Source organism: Salvia hispanica, chromosome 5 (assembly GCF_023119035.1).
Source record: "Salvia hispanica cultivar TCC Black 2014 chromosome 5, UniMelb_Shisp_WGS_1.0, whole genome shotgun sequence".
Classification (NCBI taxonomy): Eukaryota; Viridiplantae; Streptophyta; class Magnoliopsida; order Lamiales; family Lamiaceae; genus Salvia; species Salvia hispanica.
Genome location: NC_062969.1, coordinates 2,911,457 through 2,932,860, shown reverse-complemented (window position 1 = coordinate 2,932,860; position 21,404 = coordinate 2,911,457). Strand labels below are relative to the sequence as shown.

The 21,404-nt window shown below is 36.7% G+C and overlaps 4 protein-coding genes across 7 annotated transcripts in view; 3 read left to right on the top strand and 1 right to left on the bottom strand.

Annotated features, from left to right (window-relative positions):
* The window catches only part of LOC125188260 (geraniol synthase, chloroplastic-like), a 6,209-nt gene extending 3,321 nt beyond the window's left edge, over window positions 1-2,888 (top strand). Inside the window, exons 4-8 of the mRNA XM_048085030.1 lie at window positions 485-538; window positions 1,048-1,069; window positions 1,921-2,042; window positions 2,118-2,256; window positions 2,337-2,888. Of these exons, the coding sequence (XP_047940987.1) occupies window positions 485-538; window positions 1,048-1,069; window positions 1,921-2,042; window positions 2,118-2,256; window positions 2,337-2,888 (889 nt within the window). The remainder of the gene's footprint in view (window positions 1-484; window positions 539-1,047; window positions 1,070-1,920; window positions 2,043-2,117; window positions 2,257-2,336) is intronic.
* Window positions 2,889-7,247: 4,359 nt separating this feature from the next.
* On the top strand, window positions 7,248-10,884 carry LOC125188661 (CBL-interacting protein kinase 23). Its single transcript, XM_048085652.1, has 15 exons — window positions 7,248-7,962; window positions 8,320-8,382; window positions 8,478-8,549; window positions 8,631-8,738; window positions 8,821-8,901; window positions 8,995-9,048; window positions 9,147-9,272; window positions 9,383-9,472; window positions 9,544-9,663; window positions 9,755-9,886; window positions 9,972-10,088; window positions 10,182-10,238; window positions 10,334-10,408; window positions 10,526-10,604; window positions 10,698-10,884. Exons 1-15 carry the CDS (start codon window positions 7,744-7,746, stop codon window positions 10,718-10,720), a joined length of 1,416 nt encoding a protein of 471 aa, XP_047941609.1. The 5' UTR covers window positions 7,248-7,743; the 3' UTR covers window positions 10,721-10,884.
* Window positions 10,885-11,878: 994 nt separating this feature from the next.
* Window positions 11,879-15,726, top strand: LOC125188662 (solanesyl diphosphate synthase 3, chloroplastic/mitochondrial-like). 3 transcript variants are annotated; one of them, XM_048085653.1, is made up of 12 exons: window positions 11,879-12,178; window positions 12,724-12,816; window positions 12,934-13,014; window positions 13,099-13,170; window positions 13,301-13,432; window positions 13,657-13,743; window positions 13,901-13,972; window positions 14,117-14,202; window positions 14,383-14,515; window positions 14,931-15,020; window positions 15,116-15,214; window positions 15,359-15,726. In XM_048085653.1, the coding sequence occupies exons 1-12, from the start codon at window positions 12,029-12,031 to the stop codon at window positions 15,536-15,538; spliced, it is 1,275 nt and encodes a 424-aa protein (XP_047941610.1). In that variant the 5' UTR covers window positions 11,879-12,028; the 3' UTR covers window positions 15,539-15,726. The 3 variants fall into 3 exon arrangements, with proteins under 3 accessions (XP_047941610.1, XP_047941611.1, XP_047941612.1); XM_048085654.1 differs by having other exon boundaries at window positions 12,040-12,178; window positions 12,721-12,816; XM_048085655.1 differs by having other exon boundaries at window positions 12,053-12,178; window positions 12,738-12,816.
* Window positions 15,727-15,903: 177 nt separating this feature from the next.
* On the bottom strand, window positions 15,904-18,204 carry LOC125188660 (auxilin-related protein 2). 2 transcript variants are annotated; one of them, XM_048085650.1, is made up of 7 exons: window positions 17,639-18,204; window positions 16,993-17,498; window positions 16,862-16,917; window positions 16,718-16,774; window positions 16,450-16,545; window positions 16,219-16,361; window positions 15,904-16,112 (listed from the first exon to the last, which is right to left on the bottom strand). In XM_048085650.1, exons 1-7 carry the CDS (start codon window positions 18,136-18,138, stop codon window positions 16,025-16,027), a joined length of 1,446 nt encoding a protein of 481 aa, XP_047941607.1. In that variant the 5' UTR covers window positions 18,139-18,204; the 3' UTR covers window positions 15,904-16,024. The 2 variants fall into 2 exon arrangements, with proteins under 2 accessions (XP_047941607.1, XP_047941608.1); XM_048085651.1 differs by having other exon boundaries at window positions 16,185-16,361; window positions 17,639-18,203.
* Between the last annotated feature and the right edge of the window lie 3,200 nt (window positions 18,205-21,404).

Below are 21,404 nucleotides of genomic sequence, written 5' to 3'. Positions count from 1 at the left end.
CCAAATCTAGTGCGGGATTACTGTAAAGTTGACTCAAGCGGTGCGCAATGAAGAAGTGCTCGCGAGAATGGTTGATGGGGGTAGATGGGATAGTTCGATGTCAATCCTCGAGATAATCAATGAAGATGAGAGAAAGTCGGGTTTTCTTATGTTAATTTAAAAGAAACCCTTTAAATTTGGAGTGAGGGGGGGGTAGTTGTGTGATGTAATCTCTCCCTTTCTTTTTAAGATGAGTAAAAAAAGGTTTTAGCCTCTTCACTACATGTATCCAACTTTCCGAAAATGGCTATGAACATCCCTTTTTTGCGTGTTTTTTTTATCAACAATGGAATCCATATGGATCTCGTGTTGTCAACTTATACTTTTTGGAAAACCCCCGGGGAAGGAAATATCCCCCCTGGTCTTGGGTGTGGGGTATACGGGGTGAGTTGGGATCAAACTCAAATCTCGCCGGTACGCCATAAAATCTGCCCACCCTTAAAAGGTGGTACACTGAGGGCATCTTGGTTAACGTCAAAACTTTTCATTGGGATTGTGTGTGGGATGAAATATTAAGGAATGTTTTAAACTCTTGTATGGCATATAACTCATTTCTAAACATATTTATTTTGTAGAAGAACCCCTTTTTTCCGGCTCTATCCAAACAGCCTGAATTAATCCCCCAAAAAATTTTTTTTTTCTTGATGATGAAAGCTTGAAGTTGCGTTGAGCCTCCTACGGTCTTGAAATTTTGACTCGCGGGGGGGAAACCCCCCCCGGTAAATGTGTGGGGGTCGGGTGAAGATGGGTCAAACTCCCCGGTATTGGGGAGTCAAACCCCGGCGGTATTTGTCCATGATGAAACCCCGGGGTTGTCAATCGTCCTATAAAACCCGGTGTCATGGGGTTTCCCACTTAGGGTGGGATTCAGTAAAAAATGAAAAATAAACCACCACGTCCCACTCCCGTTGCCCACAGGGCGAAGGTTTTCCCCTTTGCGGTTCATGTGCCTCTTCCCCCTCTCCCCGGGGCGTCCTTTCGGTAGGAAGTTTTTGATTATCTTGCAAGATCAAAGTGCTTTGTTTATAGTGTGTTTATCTTATATTAGATATCGACCCCCATCTTCCCCTTTTTTTTTTTGAATGGTTAAGGAGGCTTTTGTTTTGAAGATGTAAAGTGGTGTGTTTTATAAAACCCAAAAGGATTTTTAAATGGGTTTTAAATTTAAATATATTATAACTTTTTGGGTTGATGAAGGTGTATATGAAACTACACTATATCGGTCGTGTTGGAGCAAAATATATACTCTTCACAAAATTCTATCTAGGGTGATTTTTAGTAACATAGAGTCTCGATTCATAATCCTTTTCATACATTAAAAAACATCCCATACTTTTAAATAGTGTTGGAAAGTTGAACCACTTCAACTTGACTAAAAATAACCCCGCTTGTCTTCGTTGATGATGCATCATAGGGGGAACCGTTACTGAAATTTGCATAGTTCAATTAGGTGCTTGCTAAGGCCAAAACTAACCACAAACGTAATCAAACATAAGAATTTTGTCATAAAAAAACATCCACGTTCCACATCGATTGTCTAAAGGCTCTCGATGAGTATTCATTCTTTTGTGGCTGTTCAACAAACTCTTTTTAAAACCCCTCGGTTTAAATCATTGTCAACATGACCTCCATCCATTGCCAATTCGATTGGATGGAAAACATTGCGCCTCGAAATAGTTGTGAAGTAGAAAGCAACCCATTGCTTTCCCCTTCCGGGAAAAGGCGGGGCCCCTAAAAGTTCCCCCAACGCTTTTTAAGTACGCAAAACCACGCTCGATGACATTTCGTGCATGTGTCTCATTTAAAAATTCCCCGTGGACTCGGGGGCTCGTGGGGGGTCGAATGGAAAAACGATCAATGGTACAAAACAGAGAGAAAAAGGTGGACTACTTTCATTTTCCTGTATTATCAAGGCTAAAAAACTGGCCCTTAGTGATTGATGATATTTTCGACACACATGGCAAAATGGATGAACTAATCCAGTTCACCCATGCAATTCAAAGGTTTTAATCTTGATCAACTCATTTTTTTTGATAAGTTGACAATATTTATGATGTATTCATTGTTCAAAACCACAGATGGGATCTTGAAGCAATGGAGACACTCCCCGAGTACATGAAAATATGCTACATGGCATTGTACAACACCACCAACGACATTTGCTACACGGTGCTCAAGGACACCAGCCGGACTGTGCTCCCCTACCTCAAAGCAACTGTAAGTAGTGTTGTTCATGGATTTTCATCCCTAGATGATTTATCAGCCCTACCAAACATGGCCTTAATTATTTGTCACAGTGGATAGACATGATTGAAGGCTTCATGGTGGAGGCAAAGTGGTTCAATGGTGGGAATGCACCAAACTTGGAAGAGTACATGGAGAATGGAGTATCAACGGCGGGGGCATACATGGCTCTGGTGCACCTATTCTTTCTAATGGGAGAAGGTGTGACCGACCAAAACGCCTCACTTTTGAGGCGGAAACCATATCCCAAGGTCTTCTCCTTGGCAGGGCGAATTCTTCGCCTCTGGGATGATCTTGGCACTGCCAAGGAGGAGCAAGAGCGTGGGGATCTGGCATCGGGCATACCGTTGTTTATGAAAGAGAACAATCTGGCAACAGAGGAGGCAGCAAGAAGTGGAATGCTGGAAGAGATATTCCAACTATGGAAGGATCTCAACGGTGAGCTCATCAACGTTAACAACGCATTGCCCTTGTCTATCATCAAAATCGCGCTTAACATGGCACGAGCTTCCCAAGTGATCCACAACCATCGACAACACACCTATTCTTTGAGCGTCGACAATTATGTTCAAGCCCTCTTCTTCACTCCCCTTCCTTCCTCTTAGTCTATGCATTTCTCATCCTCTTTTATTGTATCTTCAATACTATTTATTCATTTCAGTAAATGTATTAAATTGTAAATGGAATCTTAGTGTTTTCTGGACCCTTAACTGAATTCCATTTGGGATACCACTGATTGACTTCATCAAACTGATTTGTGACAGCATACATTTCTCTAACCACATTTATATTGTCTTAACATATGTTTACTGATCTACACTTTCCCCATCAACTGATAAACCTACCAGTTTAAATTTGTGCACACTTTACCACTAATACATTTTGCTCTATTAAAAAGCTATTGACATATTAACTGATCAGTTATGGATAATTCTGATCATCCTTAATTAGTCCTTACAAATGCATCTCTTAAAAATCATATTTTAACAGAAGATATCTAATTAGTGACGAGATTGATGGGATATTATGAATTTATTGTATTCCCTAACATTGACATTTTTTGACATATTAACTTTGGTTTTTTCAATATATAGTAAAAATTAAAACACAAGCAAGTGAATCGAGCTCACTTGAAGGCTTTCTTGAATGTATTGAAATAATATTTGACTAATTTGATATGTTATAATCTTGTTTTTATTTTAGCCAGTCCACTTTCCACATACCACATATATTTATTATTTTAATATTACTTATAATTTTATTTCTCCTATAAACATTGAAATTTAAGTTTGTTGGTTAGTAACATATAGTAGTAGTAAGTTTTGTTTATACTTACTATATTTGGTGAACAGTCTATAACAATTATAAATGTTTTAAGCTTTAATTAGGTGATGGATTCGGTTTTAGGAGTAAACATACGCATAAATTCCATAATAATATTAACATATTCCATTTAATAGAATATTAAGGTTATTTTAATATTTTCTTAAATTAAATTATGTGTGCCGTACATTGCATATAGACAAATTGGATTTAATAATTTAATTGGACAAAAGGCTCCTGGAATTAATATAAGTATGGAATTAAGAAGGACAAACAGTTGAAACCTAGGATTAATTAAATTAATCCTACATTTATTTTTCTAGTAGATGCCAATGCCATAAGGCCCATAACATCGTGATTAATTTAATATATCAATATTTAAATATCCTAAACAGAGCTTTCTGTTCATAATCATGTATTCACATGGTTTACCCCACTAATGTTTGAGTATTTAATGGGCAATAATTCATTTTATTTATTGTCGTGGACTATTTATACAATTAACAATAAAATAGCATCAATAGTTTATCTTTTTATACGGCCCAGTTGATAGTAGAACCATTAGAAAATAAGCCTAAAACCAATTAAATATGGATTTATGGTTCACATCCGTAGATTATTAAAATTTGAACTAGACATTCATTCACAATTTTTAAAATTGAAATAGTCTCCCATGAGCTGAACCAAAATCGATTATTTTTTTATGAAATATTATAGAAATTTGATGAAAACCATTAAAAAATCAATGATTTTGAATCAAAACCATCATTTTGTAGTGGATGTGATTCTAATTTTATGGAACTGAAATAGCCAATTATAAATTAAATCCAGTGGTTCTTGAATTAACGTCATCCCTACATTGAAAGTTGAAAATCAAATAGAAATAGTCGTAACTTCTTTCAAGCACTACTTGTATTATGCGAATCTTACTAATTTAATATAAACATCAATAATGTCAAGATAAATTAAATAAACATAAAGTCATCGATTAATTTGACACGTATTTAGCTAAGAATGCGTGAAGTTGACCACTGTGCATGGCCACAGTATTAATTTGATGGATTGAAAGGAATTTAGTCATTTTTATATTAAAATTTTCTACTCCATTTTTAATATTTGAACCTGATTTGCCAATCAGGTTTGCCCCGGTCCGGCCCGGTTTGATTTAAGCTAATTGTGTGCGTTGAGGCGTGCAACTAGGACTGTCAATTTTTGGCACGACACGATAACACGATACGAACCCGCACGAAATTAATGGGTATGTGTCAAGGCTTATTGGGTTCGTGTCCTTATCGTGTCGACACGAAAATTTCGTGTCGTGTTCGTGTTACACGTTAAGAAATAATATTAATATATTATAATATTATTATTATTTTTATTTATTTTAAATTTTTTAAAATTTAAAATTTAATTTTAGAAATGGTATTAGTATATTACTCCTTCCGTCCCGGATAATTCGTCCCACTTTGACGGGGCACGGATTTTAAGAAATGTAATGGAAAGTGAGTTGAAAAAGTTGGTGGGATGTGGGTCTACTTTTAAAGTATTAGTTTTATAATAAAATGTGAGCAGGAATGAGTTAGTGGAATATGGGGTCCACTACCAAAAATGGTAAAAGTGGAGTGGGACAAATTATGTGGGACGGACCAAAATAGAATACTGGGACGAATTATCTGGGACGGAGGGAGTATAATATTATTATTATTATAGTGTCGTTATTGTGTCGTGCCATATATGTGTTGTTATCGTGTCGTTTTGACCCGAAGTGGTTCGTGTTGTAAATGGGTCCGTGTCGTGTTCGTGTCTGAGGGTAGCGGGTCGTGTTCGTGTTTGGAGTTTTCTTAACGGATCGTGTTCGTGTTTGTTGTCATCGTGTCGACACGATAACACAACACGCATGATTTGCCACCCTTATGTGCAACTTTATAAAATGTGCTATTTACTCTATTTTTTTAAAATTCCATGTAATGTTTATATATGTATATAACTATTTATAGCTAATATTTTGGTATTAAATTCAAAGCACATATATTAAATAGTACGTAGTAGTAAAAACGATCGAGATACTCATATTTTTGACATAGTCACGAGATACTACTCATACTATATTCGGATTCCGATTCGGATTCGGATTCGGATAATAAGATCAGAGAGTAAAATGGAAAACCATCAAATCAATGAAAATTGTTTGGTAAATTAAAATTACTAGAACATGAAAAGTATAACGTGAAATTGTATAAACAAATATACTCCCCGTGGAATAGAAAAAAATTGGTAGTAATAATATGTGGAGTAACACATTAATTTAGGGATTAAACTTCAATATTTTCTCTTTTCAAATTAAAATGCTAGTAATAAAAAGTAGTAAAACAAAGCGTTGGTCTTACATGCTCGCCACGCCAACCATTTCACGGGTAACACAAAAGTAAGCTCATAATTAATGCATAATCTAATAAATTAATGCATAATCTATTAAATTAATGCATATAATAAACACTTAATTCCATAATTAATGCCATCAATATCGTGAATAGAGGTGCGCGGCGCCCATGGTATTGCGGCATACGCCCAAGTTTTCATCAGAATAAAAAATTGATATGAATATCATTGCATCTATATTCAAATGCTCAGATTTTTAATTAAAAGAATTCACTAGAATATAGCTCAATTGTTAATAATAATTATGTGTAATTTTCCATATACTTAGGGTCAACAAGAATAGTGGTAATAGAAAGTGAATATTGTGTCATGATTATATTTTTCAAATAAAGAAAAGTGAATATTGTGTCATGATTATATTTTACAAATAAAGAAAAGTAAATATCACCATAATATAATATTATCTCCATCTAAAAATTTATCACTTATTTTAATTTTTGTCTATCCCTATTTTAAATAAAGAAAAATAAATATCATCAAAATATAATATTGTCTTCGTCCTGAAAATTTGTCACTTATTTTCATTTTTGTCTATCTCGATTTCAAATAAAGAAAAATAAATATCATTAAAATATAATAATGTCTTCGTCCTGAAAATTTGTCATTTATTTCCAATTTTGTCTATCCCTATTTCAAATAAAGAAAAAGTAAATATCATCAAAATATAATACTGTCTTGTCCTGAAAATTTGTCACTTATTTTCATTTTTGTCTACCCCTAAAAATTTGTCTTCTCTTTTATCACTTTTATCATTTTTGATAATGAACTTCACGTTCTACTAATAATACTATATAAAAATAGGACACACATACCACTAATTTTTTCAATCCAATTCTTATCACATTTTTTAAAATTCATATTAAGTCTAATGGTGACAAATTATCAGGGACGGAGAGAGTAGCACGCGGAAGAGACGATTTTCCACAAGACAAAACGTGCACCGACTTTCCATTGTTTGACTTTGGGCTCACCATAACTAACTGTGCGACCCACCACACCCTATACTACTTTTCAGACATCGCCTTCCTCAGTTGCCAACTCTTCCTCGTATCACATCGAAACACCAAAAAGTTTTACTTAATTAAATATTTTTTTAATCCCAATTTCTTGTTAATCCCTAAACCATTTTATAACGATTAATCTCAACCCTCAATTAAGCCCTAATTGACCCGACACTACTAAAGCCAGCCCCACGCTATGAATAAGTAGAGACGATCGCATCAACTTCGTTTCGTCGATTCTTTCCAATTCCATTCCTTTTTCTTCTTTCCATTTTTGGCCCATACCCTTTTTCTTCTCCTACTATTCAATTTCAAACCCTCTCTCATGGCGTTTGCATTAGTCACTTGGATTTCCGCATGCTCTTCCGTAAAAATGCAATCTTGATCTGATTTTAACTGCTGTGTGAAATCTTGGCGCGCGTGAGTGTTTTTCTTGGCCTGATTGAATATGAAGGTGGGGAAGTCTCAGGTGTGGCAGCCTTGCAAGAAGAAGAGGCTGTAGTAGTTTGTGATTCAAGAATCCCATTTAGGGAACTTGTGGAGAGAGAGAGAGGGAGAGGGAAAGGGGGAGTGGAATGTGTATAATCTGTATTAGGTAAGTGAGGCAAAAAAGGGGAAGATTATCCAAAAAAGGGGGGATTTTGGGATTGATTCATTACATATTGATATATATAGATAACGGATAAGGGCTGTGGTGATGGTGATGGCATCGAAATCGAGCGCTGGTGGCAGTAGCAGCGGCGGCGGCGGTGGTGGTGGTGGCCGGACTCGCGTGGGGAGGTATGAGCTTGGGAGGACTTTGGGAGAGGGGACTTTTGCAAAAGTGAAGTTTGCTAGGAATCTTGAGACAGATGAGAATGTGGCCATCAAGATTCTTGATAAGGAGAAGGTTCTCAAACACAAGATGGTTGGCCAGGTTGCTGTTTAATTGTTCTTCTTATATATTCAGAATCTCTTCATTTTGATCATCTGGATTATGTGATGTTCTTGCACTGGATTATGGGTTGACTTTTCTTGTTCATGTTGTCTTTGTTCAACCTTTTTTCTCTACAATCAAAGGTCTCTCTAGTGATCCTTTTGCTGTGTAGATGACCAATTTGTGGGACTAATGTTTTATAGAAATAAATTATTTATGTTTCTGATGATTTGAGTTGGAGCTGATCCGGGTGCTATAGATCGGAATATGGTTGATGTATATATTTGACTAGATCTTTGTCTTCATACTTTGATCTGTGCATTCGCATCGTTCCAAAACTTATCTTTGCGTTTGCAGATCAAGCGCGAAATTTCAACCATGAAACTGATAAGGCATCCTAATGTAATCCGGATGTTTGAGGTTTGTGCTCGAGTCCTTTAAACACTTTATCGTAGTGTGATATGGGCGTGGGAGCTATGATATGTATGTGTATTGATGGGCTTCTTTTCGTGTAGGTTATGGCCAGCAAGACAAAGATATACATTGTTATGGAATTTGTAACCGGTGGTGAACTCTTTGACAAGATTGTATGTCTCGCTCATCTTCACTCTGTGATCAAAAGCAATATGTAAGGAAGTGCAATTTTATTGTTGCTTTCTTGTTGGCAGGCTAGTCGAGGCATACTGAAAGAAGACGAAACAAGGAATTATTTTCAGCAGCTCATTAACGCGGTTGATTATTGCCACAGCAGGGGTGTTTACCACAGGGATCTTAAGGTGATCATGCAATTTCACACTTGTCTAGTTTTATTGAATATGAAAAGCTCATTGTTTATTGTATTGGTTTCTTGGTTTATAGCCGGAGAATTTGCTGCTTGATTCCAAGGGCATTCTCAAAGTCTCCGATTTTGGTTTAAGCGCCCTACCACAGCAAGTTCGGGTATTATGATTTGTTCATACATTCACTCGTTGAGCTTTGTATTCCAGAAAAATGAATCAGATGATATTACTCATTTTCTTAATCCTTTATCAGGAAGATGGATTGCTTCACACGACATGTGGGACGCCAAATTATGTTGCCCCAGAGGTATGCATCCATTTCTTTTAGCTCAATCAGTGATGTTTTATTGCTTCTTGAATAGTTTGGTTTTCTGAATAACTGCTCTCATTTCCCTCGTTTCACAGGTGATCAACAATAAGGGCTACGATGGAGCTAAGGCAGACATATGGTCTTGTGGTGTTATACTTTTTGTACTCATGGCTGGATTTCTGCCCTTTGAGGAGCCGAATCTTGTGGCATTGTACAAAAAGGTATACGTCATATTTCATGGTGGACAGTATGGAGTGATGTTTGGAGCACGAAACATAGGCATGAATGCTACGTGCTACCTTGACAATGTTTGTTGATTTTGCATTTTCAGATATTCAAGGCGGATTTCAAGTGCCCTAGATGGTTTTCAAAAAGTGTACAGAAACTAATCACAAGAATTCTGGATCCCAACCCATCCACGGTATGATCCCAACTGCAACTTTTATAATATTCAGTCACAAGCCTTAATGCTTTGTTATCTACTCGTTGCAGCGTATAACAATCAGTGAGATCCTCGAAAACGAGTGGTTCAAGAAAGGATACCAGGCACCTGTTTTCGAACAAGAGGATGTTACCCTCGATGATGTCAATTCAATCTTTAGTGAATCAGCAGTATGGATTTTAGTTTGGCTCCAGTTGTTGTCTTTCGATTTAATTACTATGATATTTCCCTACTCACCATAAAGTTCATTTTTGCAATCAGGACTCTCCCAACCTTGTTGTGGAGAAGCGGCACGAACGGCCCCCAGCGGCTGCACCAGTGACTATGAATGCCTTTGAGCTCATCTCCACCTCACAGGGTCTCAATCTCGGTTCGCTCTTTGACAGGCAGATGGTATGCTGACTATCGATTGGTAAAAAGTGAGACTCACAATTTTGATCAATTTAATTAACGTGCTTCAAATCTCCTCCGACTCCAGGGTCTTGTCAAGCGAGAAACGAGATTTACATCAAGACGCCCTGCCAGCGAGATTATGTCGAAAATCGAGACAGCAGCCGGGCCTATGGGGTTTGATGTGAAGAGAAACAACTACAAGGTTTGATTACATCAAATTTATGTAGCTATTTCTTTACAGTGTTGGAAAAGGACTTCTTTGTTTCAATCTTAACCTCTGATTCCTTCCATTTAGATGAAACTTTATGGGGAAAAATCCGGCCGGAAGGGTCACTTGTCCATTGCAACAGAGGTGTGTTTACCTAAAGATTTTCGACTCCTCACTCGACTACAGAGAGAACGAGATGTTTTGACATTATGTAACATTGTTCTAAATTGCTCTTGCAGATTTTTGAAGTAGCTCCATCACTTCACATGGTTGAGCTTCGCAAGGCTGGAGGAGATACATTCGAATTCCACAAGGTATCGTTACATTAGCCTTATTTTGCATAATGTCTTAGACGATCTCAAAATTGTTGCAATATTTTGAAAATGAAATAGAGTTAGATAATGAGCCTTGCTCTTATCCTTCGTATGCAGTTTTACAAGAACCTTTCGACCGGGTTGAAAGATATCGTATGGACAGCAGGCGAAGGAGTACAACAGGAAGAGACCAGCCGTAAGTAGACCGTTTTTTCCTTTTACTTTTTTAGTTCATAGGAAACCGCGGTCTACATAATCATTGATGTGTCGTGCATCACCCTTGTTGCAGGTACTGATCACCCGAGGCCTTAATCGTAACGTCGTCTTGCTAAGTTGGACTCATACTTGCATGTTAGTGTTGATTTGTAGTATTTGGTATGCTTACATAATATGGAACATCGCCCTTTATATTTTTGATTTGCTTGTGTAACATTAGCATATCCTATATGATGTCTATAAATGTATGATTGAGGATCTTCATGTTGTAGCAATGTACCCTACTATAATAATCGACCCTTATTACAAATAAATGTAAGATTGCAACTTTTTTTTTGCTTTTTTCTAACGTATGGTTAGATGTGTTTGCTTTGATATATAACGAATAAATAAGCTTTATTATAACTATTCTACATACATAAAAAGACAAACAATTTGTTCGCTATGGAGTGAGAAAACCAGACATTGAGATTTAAGAAGCTACTACTTTCACAATAAGAGTTTTTTAAAATCAAAACAAATATTTAAAGTAAATAGAATGATATGAATTAGTAGTAGCATCAAAACTCCAACAAGAAGCAAATTCTTTACTTTAGAGTAATAATAATGATATTTATTTATAAATGCTAATTTGAATACTATTACTCCCTTCGTCCACGAAATACTGTCTAAAGTTTGACTTAGCATGAGTTTTAAAAAATGTGAATAAAAGTGAATTGAAAAAGTTAATGGAATGTAAGTCTAATATTTATATACTATTATTTTTATAATAGAATGTGAGTATAATGAGTTAGTTGAAAGTGAGGTCCATTTACCAAAATGGTAAAAAAGCAAAGTGGACAACATAGGGACGGACCGAAATGGCAAAACTGGATAGCATTTCACGGACGAAGGGAGTATAAAATTACTCTTTCCGTCCCAGAGAAGATGTCACACTTGAGAAATGGCACGAGATTTTAGGAGATGTTATTTTGTGTTTTAAGTGGTGAGAGAAAATAAAATTTTATAATTGATGTGAGAAGAAACTTTTTCCAAAAGAGAAAATGTGACATCTTTTGTAGGATAAACTAAAAAGGAAAGTGTGACATCTTTTGTGGGACGGAGGGAGTACTAAAAATTGAATGAGCATGATCATATGAAAGCCCACTCAACTAATGGGCTTTTCATTGGGCCAAGATGAAGCCCAATAACAATTTCATGGCTGCCATGAAAACACATAGATAGGTCATGTGGTTTGGGAGCTAAGTAGCCGTCTGTCAATTTTCGTAATTTCTTGCACAAAAATTTAATGTCGGCTTATGATTCCTTTATCACCACCGATCACCGATCAATAAATTTCCCCTCACCAACTGTTCCGATCCCAGAAAATTGAAGAATCAGCAAAATACGCAGTGAGAAGCTGAGATGATGCGGGTCAGAGGGCTAGCCCGGTTAGCGAGGTCGGGCTACGCCCGTGGTCAATTGGTCTACTCCCCTTTGGGAAGTGGCGAGAGCGCGCCGCTGCTGCTCGAGCATTCCTCCCACTTTCGCAACCCTCTTCAGTCTTCTCGAGAGGTGAACTCACGCCCTCGTATTTCATCTCAGAATGGATTGGATTTTGTGTGTTTTTGCGCCGTGTGCTTGAGTAGGAGCTGTTTTCCTGTTAGTTTCAGCTCTGGATTTTGAAATTCGCGGTTATTAGGGAAGCTTGTTTCGGAGCTATTATTGTTTTCTGTTTATGGTAATTTGATCGAACAGTTGGTAGGCGTAAATGAGTTCATAATTAATGGAGCTTGCTTATGGGTTAAGCAAGCTTTATTAATAACTAGGCTTGAAAGATTACTTTTTTTTTTGTCTTTCTAATCATTTTCTTTTTATTAAGCTTTGTTATAGTGATGTTTATGATTTAAGAGATTGAGGAGCCTATCTTATTATTTGTTAATCTGAACAATTATGTTCTGCTAAATGAGAAATGCTGTTCATTTGTTTAATTGTGGCAATCAATATGTATTTCAATTTACTGCTCTTGATGTATGAATTATGCCATGTTTATTTTTGCAATTGACATATATTTTACCGCTACATTGTATTATATTTTCTTTGTTACTGTTTATTAGTAGGTTTTGGGTTGCAGAGTTATTTATTCTTGGGTGTCAAATGCCATTAGTACCGTGGGGCAGCAGGTTCAGCTTCAGAGTAGCTCTGCGGTTGAGGTCAGTGCCTAACTTAATTAAACTGCAATTTACTTTTCAAATACTCCATTTGTATATCGTTGCCAGCTTGTTTAGATGTGCTTTATTGTGTGGCCAACCTTCTTGTTCGTACTGCAGGAGCAAGTAGACCCTTTTTCTCTTGTTGCTGATGAACTATCGATTCTCGCTGATCGCTTGAGGTCCATGGTTGTTGCGGAGGTATGACATGTACAGTGTTGATTATGTTTTCCAACAGATGGATGTGTAAAGAAGGTAATTCAAACTTATTTAATGCTCATATAGGTTCCCAAGCTTGCCTCAGCTGCAGAGTATTTTTTCAAATTGGGAGTTGAAGGAAAAAGATTCAGACCCACTGTAAGATTACCATTCCTATCTGATTTCTGCGGCCCCATTTGTTAAACCACTAATTTCTCCTCTCTTTTACGCTCCTGTGCCAAAAATGAAGGAATGCGTTGTAATTTTGTTAATTGATTTACTTATGCAGGTCCTTTTATTGATGGCAACGGCTCTAGACTTACCAATCCAAAGGCAAACATCAGAGGCTGCAGTCAATGCCCTGTCTTCAGAGTTGCGTACAAGACAACAGTGCATTGCTGAGATTACAGAGATGATCCATGTCAGTGACTATCTCTTCCTAGAATGTTGTTTACACATTTCTCCACTTCATGTCTCATTCTTATACATTACTATTAGTTATGCCAAAATTATGTGGAGAACCATATTTTGTAGCTTTATGGTGTCTTACCTTCTCACTGTGTTCGATATACTTTCTTATTTTAGTAATTTGGTATGGATTGGCCAGTTGAATCTTCATTTAGTAATATCCATGTAATATAATAGGTTGCTAGCCTCCTCCATGATGATGTGTTGGATGATGCTGATACAAGGCGGGGTATTGGCTCTTTGAACTTTGTTATGGGAAATAAGGTATGTGATTTATATCCTTTTGAACTCCCTCGGCTATAAGCAAAAAGTGGCAAGGAACTTGATTTTCAAATTTCAAACAAAGATCATCTTAGTCTGGTCGACCTTTTGAGTTAGGTTAATTGTTTACCGAGTCACGTTTGCTTTGTTTAAATTGCAGTTGGCTGTGTTGGCTGGAGATTTTTTGCTATCTAGAGCTTGTGTTGCTCTTGCTTCCTTGAAAAACACAGAGGTACCTTTAAGCCTTTGCATGTTGAGGATAAGCATTTCTTTATGCACTTACATCACAAGCATAGAGTGACTAGGGAAGGCTGATCATACACATGCTCAAGAATCATGCTAGAGATATCATTTATGTTACTTGTAATTGTTACAGGTTGTTTCTCTCCTGGCTAAAGTCGTAGAACATCTAGTCACTGGTGAGACCATGCAAATGACTACTACATCTGACCAGCGCTGCAGGTATGCTGCTAGCGGGGCTTATGACTTCTTTTTTTGTTTCGCTGTTTTCTCTGTATTGGTAACATGCAGAACTATATCACATGATATAAGTAACTGTTCTCCTTTGACCTTTCACACACTTTTCTTATCTCATCGTATGTTTGTTCTTCCTAAAATATTGTATGTGTTGCTTTTGTTCAGCATGGAATACTATATGGAAAAGACATACTACAAAACTGCGTCATTGATATCCAATAGTTGTAAGGCTGTTGCCCTTCTTGCTGGACAAACGGCAGATGTTTCAAATTTGGCTTTTGAGTACGGCAAGAACTTGGTTTGTATTTTTTCTGTTGTCTTTCTTTCTTTTATGTACAATTAAACTGGGAGTGTGAGCTGTGTTTTTAGTGGACTACATGCTGTCTTAATGTGCTGTATTTTAGGCTAGGGTTGTAAGGTGGTGTTACGTGATGAGGTGATGGAGGGTGGGGATTTAATTCTCTGATGTTAATAGTTTTATCCTAGTTTGTCTGTATCTGTGTATATTCCGTGTGCATACTAGATGCCTCAAATATTGGTTGCAATATGTTATTGTAAATGTTTTAATGTCATGTTCTCGTCCCTGATTTCTTTATAAAATAGTAGTAATAATACTATTGTTATGACTTCAATTTTAATAATAAACTTTTCCTGCTGTTTCTGTTACCTGCAATAGTTCTATCTTGAAATCTTGTTTGCATGTGTGTTTGCAGGGGTTGGCTTTTCAGTTAATTGATGATGTTCTTGATTTCACCGGCACATCAACTTCCCTTGGAAAGGGATCCTTGTCCGACATTCGCCATGTAAGTATCTCCATTTCATTTGAACTGTACACAATTGCCTAAACAGTTAATGGCTATAAAATGACATGCCAAAAATTTCAAATAATTTTTTCCAGGGGATTGTGACCGCTCCTATATTGTTCGCTATTGAGGAATTTCCTGAACTTCGGGTGATTGTCAACCAAGGATTTGAAAAGTCTTCAAATGTGGACCGGGTAAGTTTGCTTTATTACTTGATCATCTGTCAACACCGTCTATTTAATTTTTCTTTCCCTCATGTGCCTTTTTCGAAAAAAGAGAAATGTATGGTAATCATCTCTCCAAACTATTGAGCTCTCTCTCCCTCTCTCTTTCTATAGGCTCTAGAATATCTCTCAATGAGTAGTGGAATCCAGAGAACTAGAGAGCTAGCAGCAAAGCATGCTAGCCTTGCATCAGCTGCAATTGACGCCCTTCCAGAAAACGAGGATGAGGTTGTTCAGAGGTCGAGGCGGGCGCTTGTAGAACTAACGCATATAGTCATCACCAGAACAAAGTAGAAAATATATACAAATATGATTTAGATCATTCTGGCAGTCGCAAGATCGTATCTAGGACAGTTTACCCTCTCCTATTTTCGGTTGCACAAGACAAGTGTTAATTCGATCCATCATTTCCCTGAATAAAAATGTCTTCCACATGAAAATTTTCTCCTGTGAGAATGAGAAGGGGTCCTCTTTAGCTTGAATTCTTTGTTGCAATCGATCAATTAGATACTTGCAACATTTTGTATTGTTGGTTTAATTCATTGTTTTTGCAGTAACTATGCTTTTTGATTCAAGGCATAATGTGATAAATATATCTCATCTTTCTGTATGGTGCAGTAAACTGATTGTACTCAGGAACCAAAAATCATATTTTCATATGAACTTATAAAGTGAATTTGCTACTATTAAACTTTATTGCATGTACCCAAAACAACACACTGAGTTACAACACACTCTTTACATATCTACTGAGCCTCCTGCATACATAGTTGCATCTTTCTATTCTCGTCGATGACCTGTTGAAATATCGAAACCGGTATTCCATTGTTTAAAACACGTCCATAGAGATGAATGCAGCCCAAGCATCCTACAATCAAGTCATAAGTTAAGATAAGAACCCTCTGGCCAATTCTCAACTTGTGCAGTAACTCAAACTCACCTGAAGAATAGAAAAGGCTTTATCTGCAACGTACTTCTGTTGGGGCGTTGCGCCTCTTTGTTGGAGCTTGTCTGGGTGCAGGCACAGCCGCGCCTTTTGATACGATTTTTTCACTTGTGAGGATTCGATTATGCTTGCTAAGGGCACCGGTAACCAGCCACTGTTCGGCCATAAGATCTGAGTGCCAAAGCAAAGAGAGTTATATATTTGGTGAAATCCAACGTTTACATCATCTGGATTTCTTTATATTAAAAGATCATCTCACATGATGCAATGAAGAAAGCAGAAGTCGAATGTCAGCATCCTTGCCACTTGACCATAATCTGATCTTCTCATCCTGAATATCCATTTCTGTTTGTACCTGCTTCGTTTAGAGATAGTTAGTCGACTGTCAGAAGTCGAAGCAAAAGGTCCAAGGCGAGTTATGAGATCACAACGCCATTCCAACCAAGGCCTCAACTATGATGTGATCTCACATGCCACTATCAGTAACTAGTTTTATGTATGATTGCAGTAGAACTAAAGCTTTATACCGTGCATTCGAGCTGTTGTTCGTCTTCTACTATTTCCCACTTGACCTGCTGCTTATCCTGCAAATGAACAACAGAAAGAACTATCACAACCATATGATGATCCTAAGCAATACCAATGATCAACATGATGATCGAAAACAATACCAATGATCCGAAACTGTCTGTATGTCCCTCGGAAACCTGCTGTCCACTCAAAACATCTGCAAAAAGGCACAATCAATATCCAATCAACAGAATTAAGAGAGCATTGAAATCAGAGAAAAACTCACACAAACCTTGTGTGGTTTTCTCTGCCTCACACTCCGAATTGTGTGTTTGAGACTTCTCCTTCGCCCATGCTATGGCCTCATCAACACCGTTGGATTCACAAGTCCCTTCCCTGTTCTCGGAGTTGATCTCAATCACATAGGAGCTCATGACCTCATCCTCATCCTCATCATCCTCCTCCTGCTCCACCTCGTCCGGCCTTATAACCTCGCCCTCCACCTCAGCCTCACGCCAGACCGAGTGGCAGACCGAGGAAACTGCAGATGATGGTGAGTTGTTGAGCTCCATGTCATCTGCAGACACTCTGAAGCTGCTATTGGAAATCGGCTCAAGGTTGATCGTCTCCGGAGAGGCGTTTCTTCGACTTAATCCAAAAGTGTAGCTCCTCAGATTGTCTGTGCCATGGCTTTCCCCATTGTTGCAGTGATTACTGCCTAAAAATGGCGGCATCATGCTTTTCTGATCTTCATTCTCCATCCTTGTTGAATTCCACCTACTCCTCACATTAATCGGCCTAAAACGAATCGAAATTTCAGTTTTCACTCTCCTAATTTACACACTCCAACCCTATTTTCTTCCAATTACATGAATTTTCAAAATTAGGATCCAATCTTAGGTAAAAAGAGGCGAACTCATCTGGAATGAAAAAATCACCTGAGTTTCGAAGCGAAAGAGGACACGTCATCGCCGCCGCCGTCAGCGAAGAAGGCCGGCCGGAGAGGACTGAGCTCCTCCGAGCTGAGCACCGAAGAAGAGCTCGTTTTCGATCTCGATCTCGACCTCACCACCCTCTCATCCTCCCACCCAAAAATATCGCTGTAGAAACCGTTCTTCTCTCGCTTCTGATGGCCGGGGATCCTGAACTCCGGCAAGCTCCTTCCGCTCTTCCCCGCCGGAGGCACCTTCTCCGGCTGCCGGAAAATCTCCTCGTAGAAGTAGGTCGCAGAAGAGGTGGAAGATCGCGGGAAGCCGGAGGAGAACTGGCGGGAGAGGATCGTGCGAGGGGGCCCGCCGAAGACGTCGCTGAAGTCCTCAGGGTCGGAGGTAGGCTCGTGGCGGTGAGAGGCGGAGGGTCGCCGGAGATGGTGGTTTGGTCGGTGGAGCGAAGGTGGCGGCGACGGCATTCCGATCCTCATTCGCCAGGATTCGTCCATCGTCGGTGAATCGCCGGCGGCGGAGGGAGCGTCGTGATTACTGATTATGAGCCTACTTGCATGTTTTTGGAGCTATTTATACATGAAGCTTTTCAATGGAATTTTTCTTTTTCATTTTCTTTTTAAATATTTTGCTTTTTTTTTTTTTTTTTGAAATGGCAAAGAATTTTGATAACCAATATCTTTTGCTGTATTTTTTACTCAGGAGTAGGGGTGGGAATACGGATATCGGGTATTGGATTTACCCATACCCGACCCGATATCCGCCGGATTTGGATACCTAATATCTAATTTTATGGGATTGAGTATTGAAATATAAGATAAATCGGGTATTGGATAACCCGAATGAGTATCGGGTATTACCTGAATATCCAATTTATTATTTAAAGCATATTTTAAATTAGGTTTAGTCATTTTGCATTAAATATAATCTATATACTTTAAAATAAAAGTGATCCATTTTTTTTTAGTTTTATACTACAAAATAAATGAAACGTAAAAGATATTAGTCAATTTAGATATTTCTATATTTCTATTAATATATAAAATTTAATTTTTTTTATTATTAACACATGTAAAGAGTCAGGTATTTGGATACCCGATACGTCGGATATGGATATCCGGGGCGGATTTTGGATAGACATTTTGATGATTTTTGGGTTTGGATATCCGTTTTTTTTTCAGGTCGGGTATCCACGGATACCTGTGTTCCCACCCCTATTCAGGAGTATAAATTCGGAAGGATGAGATATTTATTTTTTCTAGTTTAACACTTTATTTCACTCTAATAATAATATGCTTGGTCTTTTTTGTCAAAAAAGTCTATATAGCCTAGACTCCTTTAAAAATGAATAAAATTGATATTCTCATTTTATATATTTTTTTATAAATTTAATATGTATTACATATACGGAGTATCTCATAAAAATAGATGAATTCTATTAAAACTTCAAAATTTTGATTACATGAGAATTCTCATCTCATAGGAAGGTTAATAAAACCCAAAATATTCGAATCACTAAACCATCTTGCAATTTAATATTGAAATTAATTTTAATATATGGATATAAATCGCGTGCATAATCACTCAAAGCATTCTTTTCGAACACATACTCAGTTGGGTTACTTGGGTATAAAAGTGATATACTAATAATTGTACAAATAATATAGAAAATCTATAAATTTATAACTTTATATATATTTCGAATTACTACACAGATGCAATGTCAATAGTCTACATTTAGAAATGACATATAATAATTAAAAAATATAAAATTGGTCCTAGATGATGCACTAGATCCAAACGGTTTATTTTAATTTCGAACTATATAATAATGATTTCTCAATATATATTACTGCCCTACTTAATCATCACTCCTTATCTGGAAAGCTTCTTTATGCTGGATTTACCCAAAAAGACGAAAATATAATTAAGATCTCGTGTTTTCAGTTTGACCACTTAAACAAATGATTTAATTTCGTTTTTCCCCTAACTTTGAAACCATGCATTATCTAATCTCAAATTATAGTTAAGAAAATATTGTTATTCATACTATGAAAACGTAATTAGGTGAAAAACAAATAACGTGATTAAGTATGGAAAGATGAATATTAAGTGTAGTTTGTAATAGTAATACTATTAAGAACTCATAATACTATATTTTCCCCTTCATCTATAATTCGTCCCCGTAGTCGATGAAGACTTTCATGCTGAAAAAGAGGATCATCATAAAATGAAATAAAGAAAACCATAGTCAATGAAAATGGAAAAGTGGTCGAAATAATTTGTAACGGCTATAAATTCTATATTTCGAGATAAAAATTTCCATATATCTTAGTATTACTACGATAATAATTTTTGCGTAATAATTCACATAATATAAAAAAAATGATGAGATTATACAAATTATTAAAAAAATTTGGCTTAGTATAGGTTTTAAGGTTTATATACACTTCTAGCCAAATGTGAGTGAATTCATTTTTCTGCAGACAACAATAAGTTATAAGTGTAGAATAAAAAATCGACTTCTTTTGTGCTACACTATATAAATGAAGTATTTCAATATTGAAAAAAATATGTTTTCTAGTTAAGAATCAAGATTGACAATTTTTCTTTTTAATCTATTCAACTAAAAAGATCTCATTTTATTTTTAGAATAAACTTTCTCTCTTCTTTCTCTTCATATAGTATTTAATACTATTATTTTTTTTTTTCTGTTTTACCACACTCAAATATTCCACCTAAAATCTTTTAGTATCATTCAAGAAAATGATCATCATGAGCGGGACATGAAGAATAACTATTTTCATATCATTTTTTATTCTCTCGGAAACTTGAAAGTGAACTATGTTATTATGTAAGATCATCTTCATCATAGGACATGTCAAGATCTCATATCCAATTGCATTATTATAAGTATACATACCAATAAAATTATAAATAGATCGTTAAAATATAAATTTGAATTCATATTTTGATAGTGTCATCGCCTGATTCTCGAATAAGCTAGATAATATTACATCATTCTTTAAAAATAGTAACTTTTGAAATAACATGAGTTTCAATGCACAATTAGTAAGGTAAGAGATAGAGAATATATAGTAGAAATAGTGTTAGTAGATTGTGGAGTCCACGTTATTAGTAGGCTATGTTTCGTTCACTGTTAGCACTAACAAGGTTTAGCTGGTAATGTGGTTAGGAAATTAGTCCACTGTATAGTGTTTGGTAGTAGATTATTAACCCATGAAAATGTTGTGTAGTTTGTTTGCTTCAATTATGTATTCGTATTACTATATAGTGTTTTATAGTAGATTATTAACACATGAAAATGTTGTGTAGTTTGTTTGCTTCAATTATGTTTCAAATGAAAACTAAATGATATGACAATTATATGCCCCACCGGATTAAAATGAATATAATTGATAGTATTTTCAAAGAAGAGTACAAACTCCTTTTTGGTCCATAACATATAGTCATATTACGAATTTTGTCCATTACATTCATTTTCCAATTTTTGGATCCATAACATACGAAAATCGCTCCCGGTTTGGTCCTTTGGTTGTTCGGGGTCATTGGCGCCAATCAGCGTCTCATCTTCGTCCTCCTCTCTAATTCAGGGTCATCGGCGTCAATCGGAGGTCGTCGGTCACCCTTGGAAGAATTAGGGTTTGACTTTGACCCATCGTTACCGGAATGTAGCTCTACTTCGACTTCCGCGACGGGGCTAGGGTTCAACGACGCCAACTCACCTTCGGGACTAGGGTTA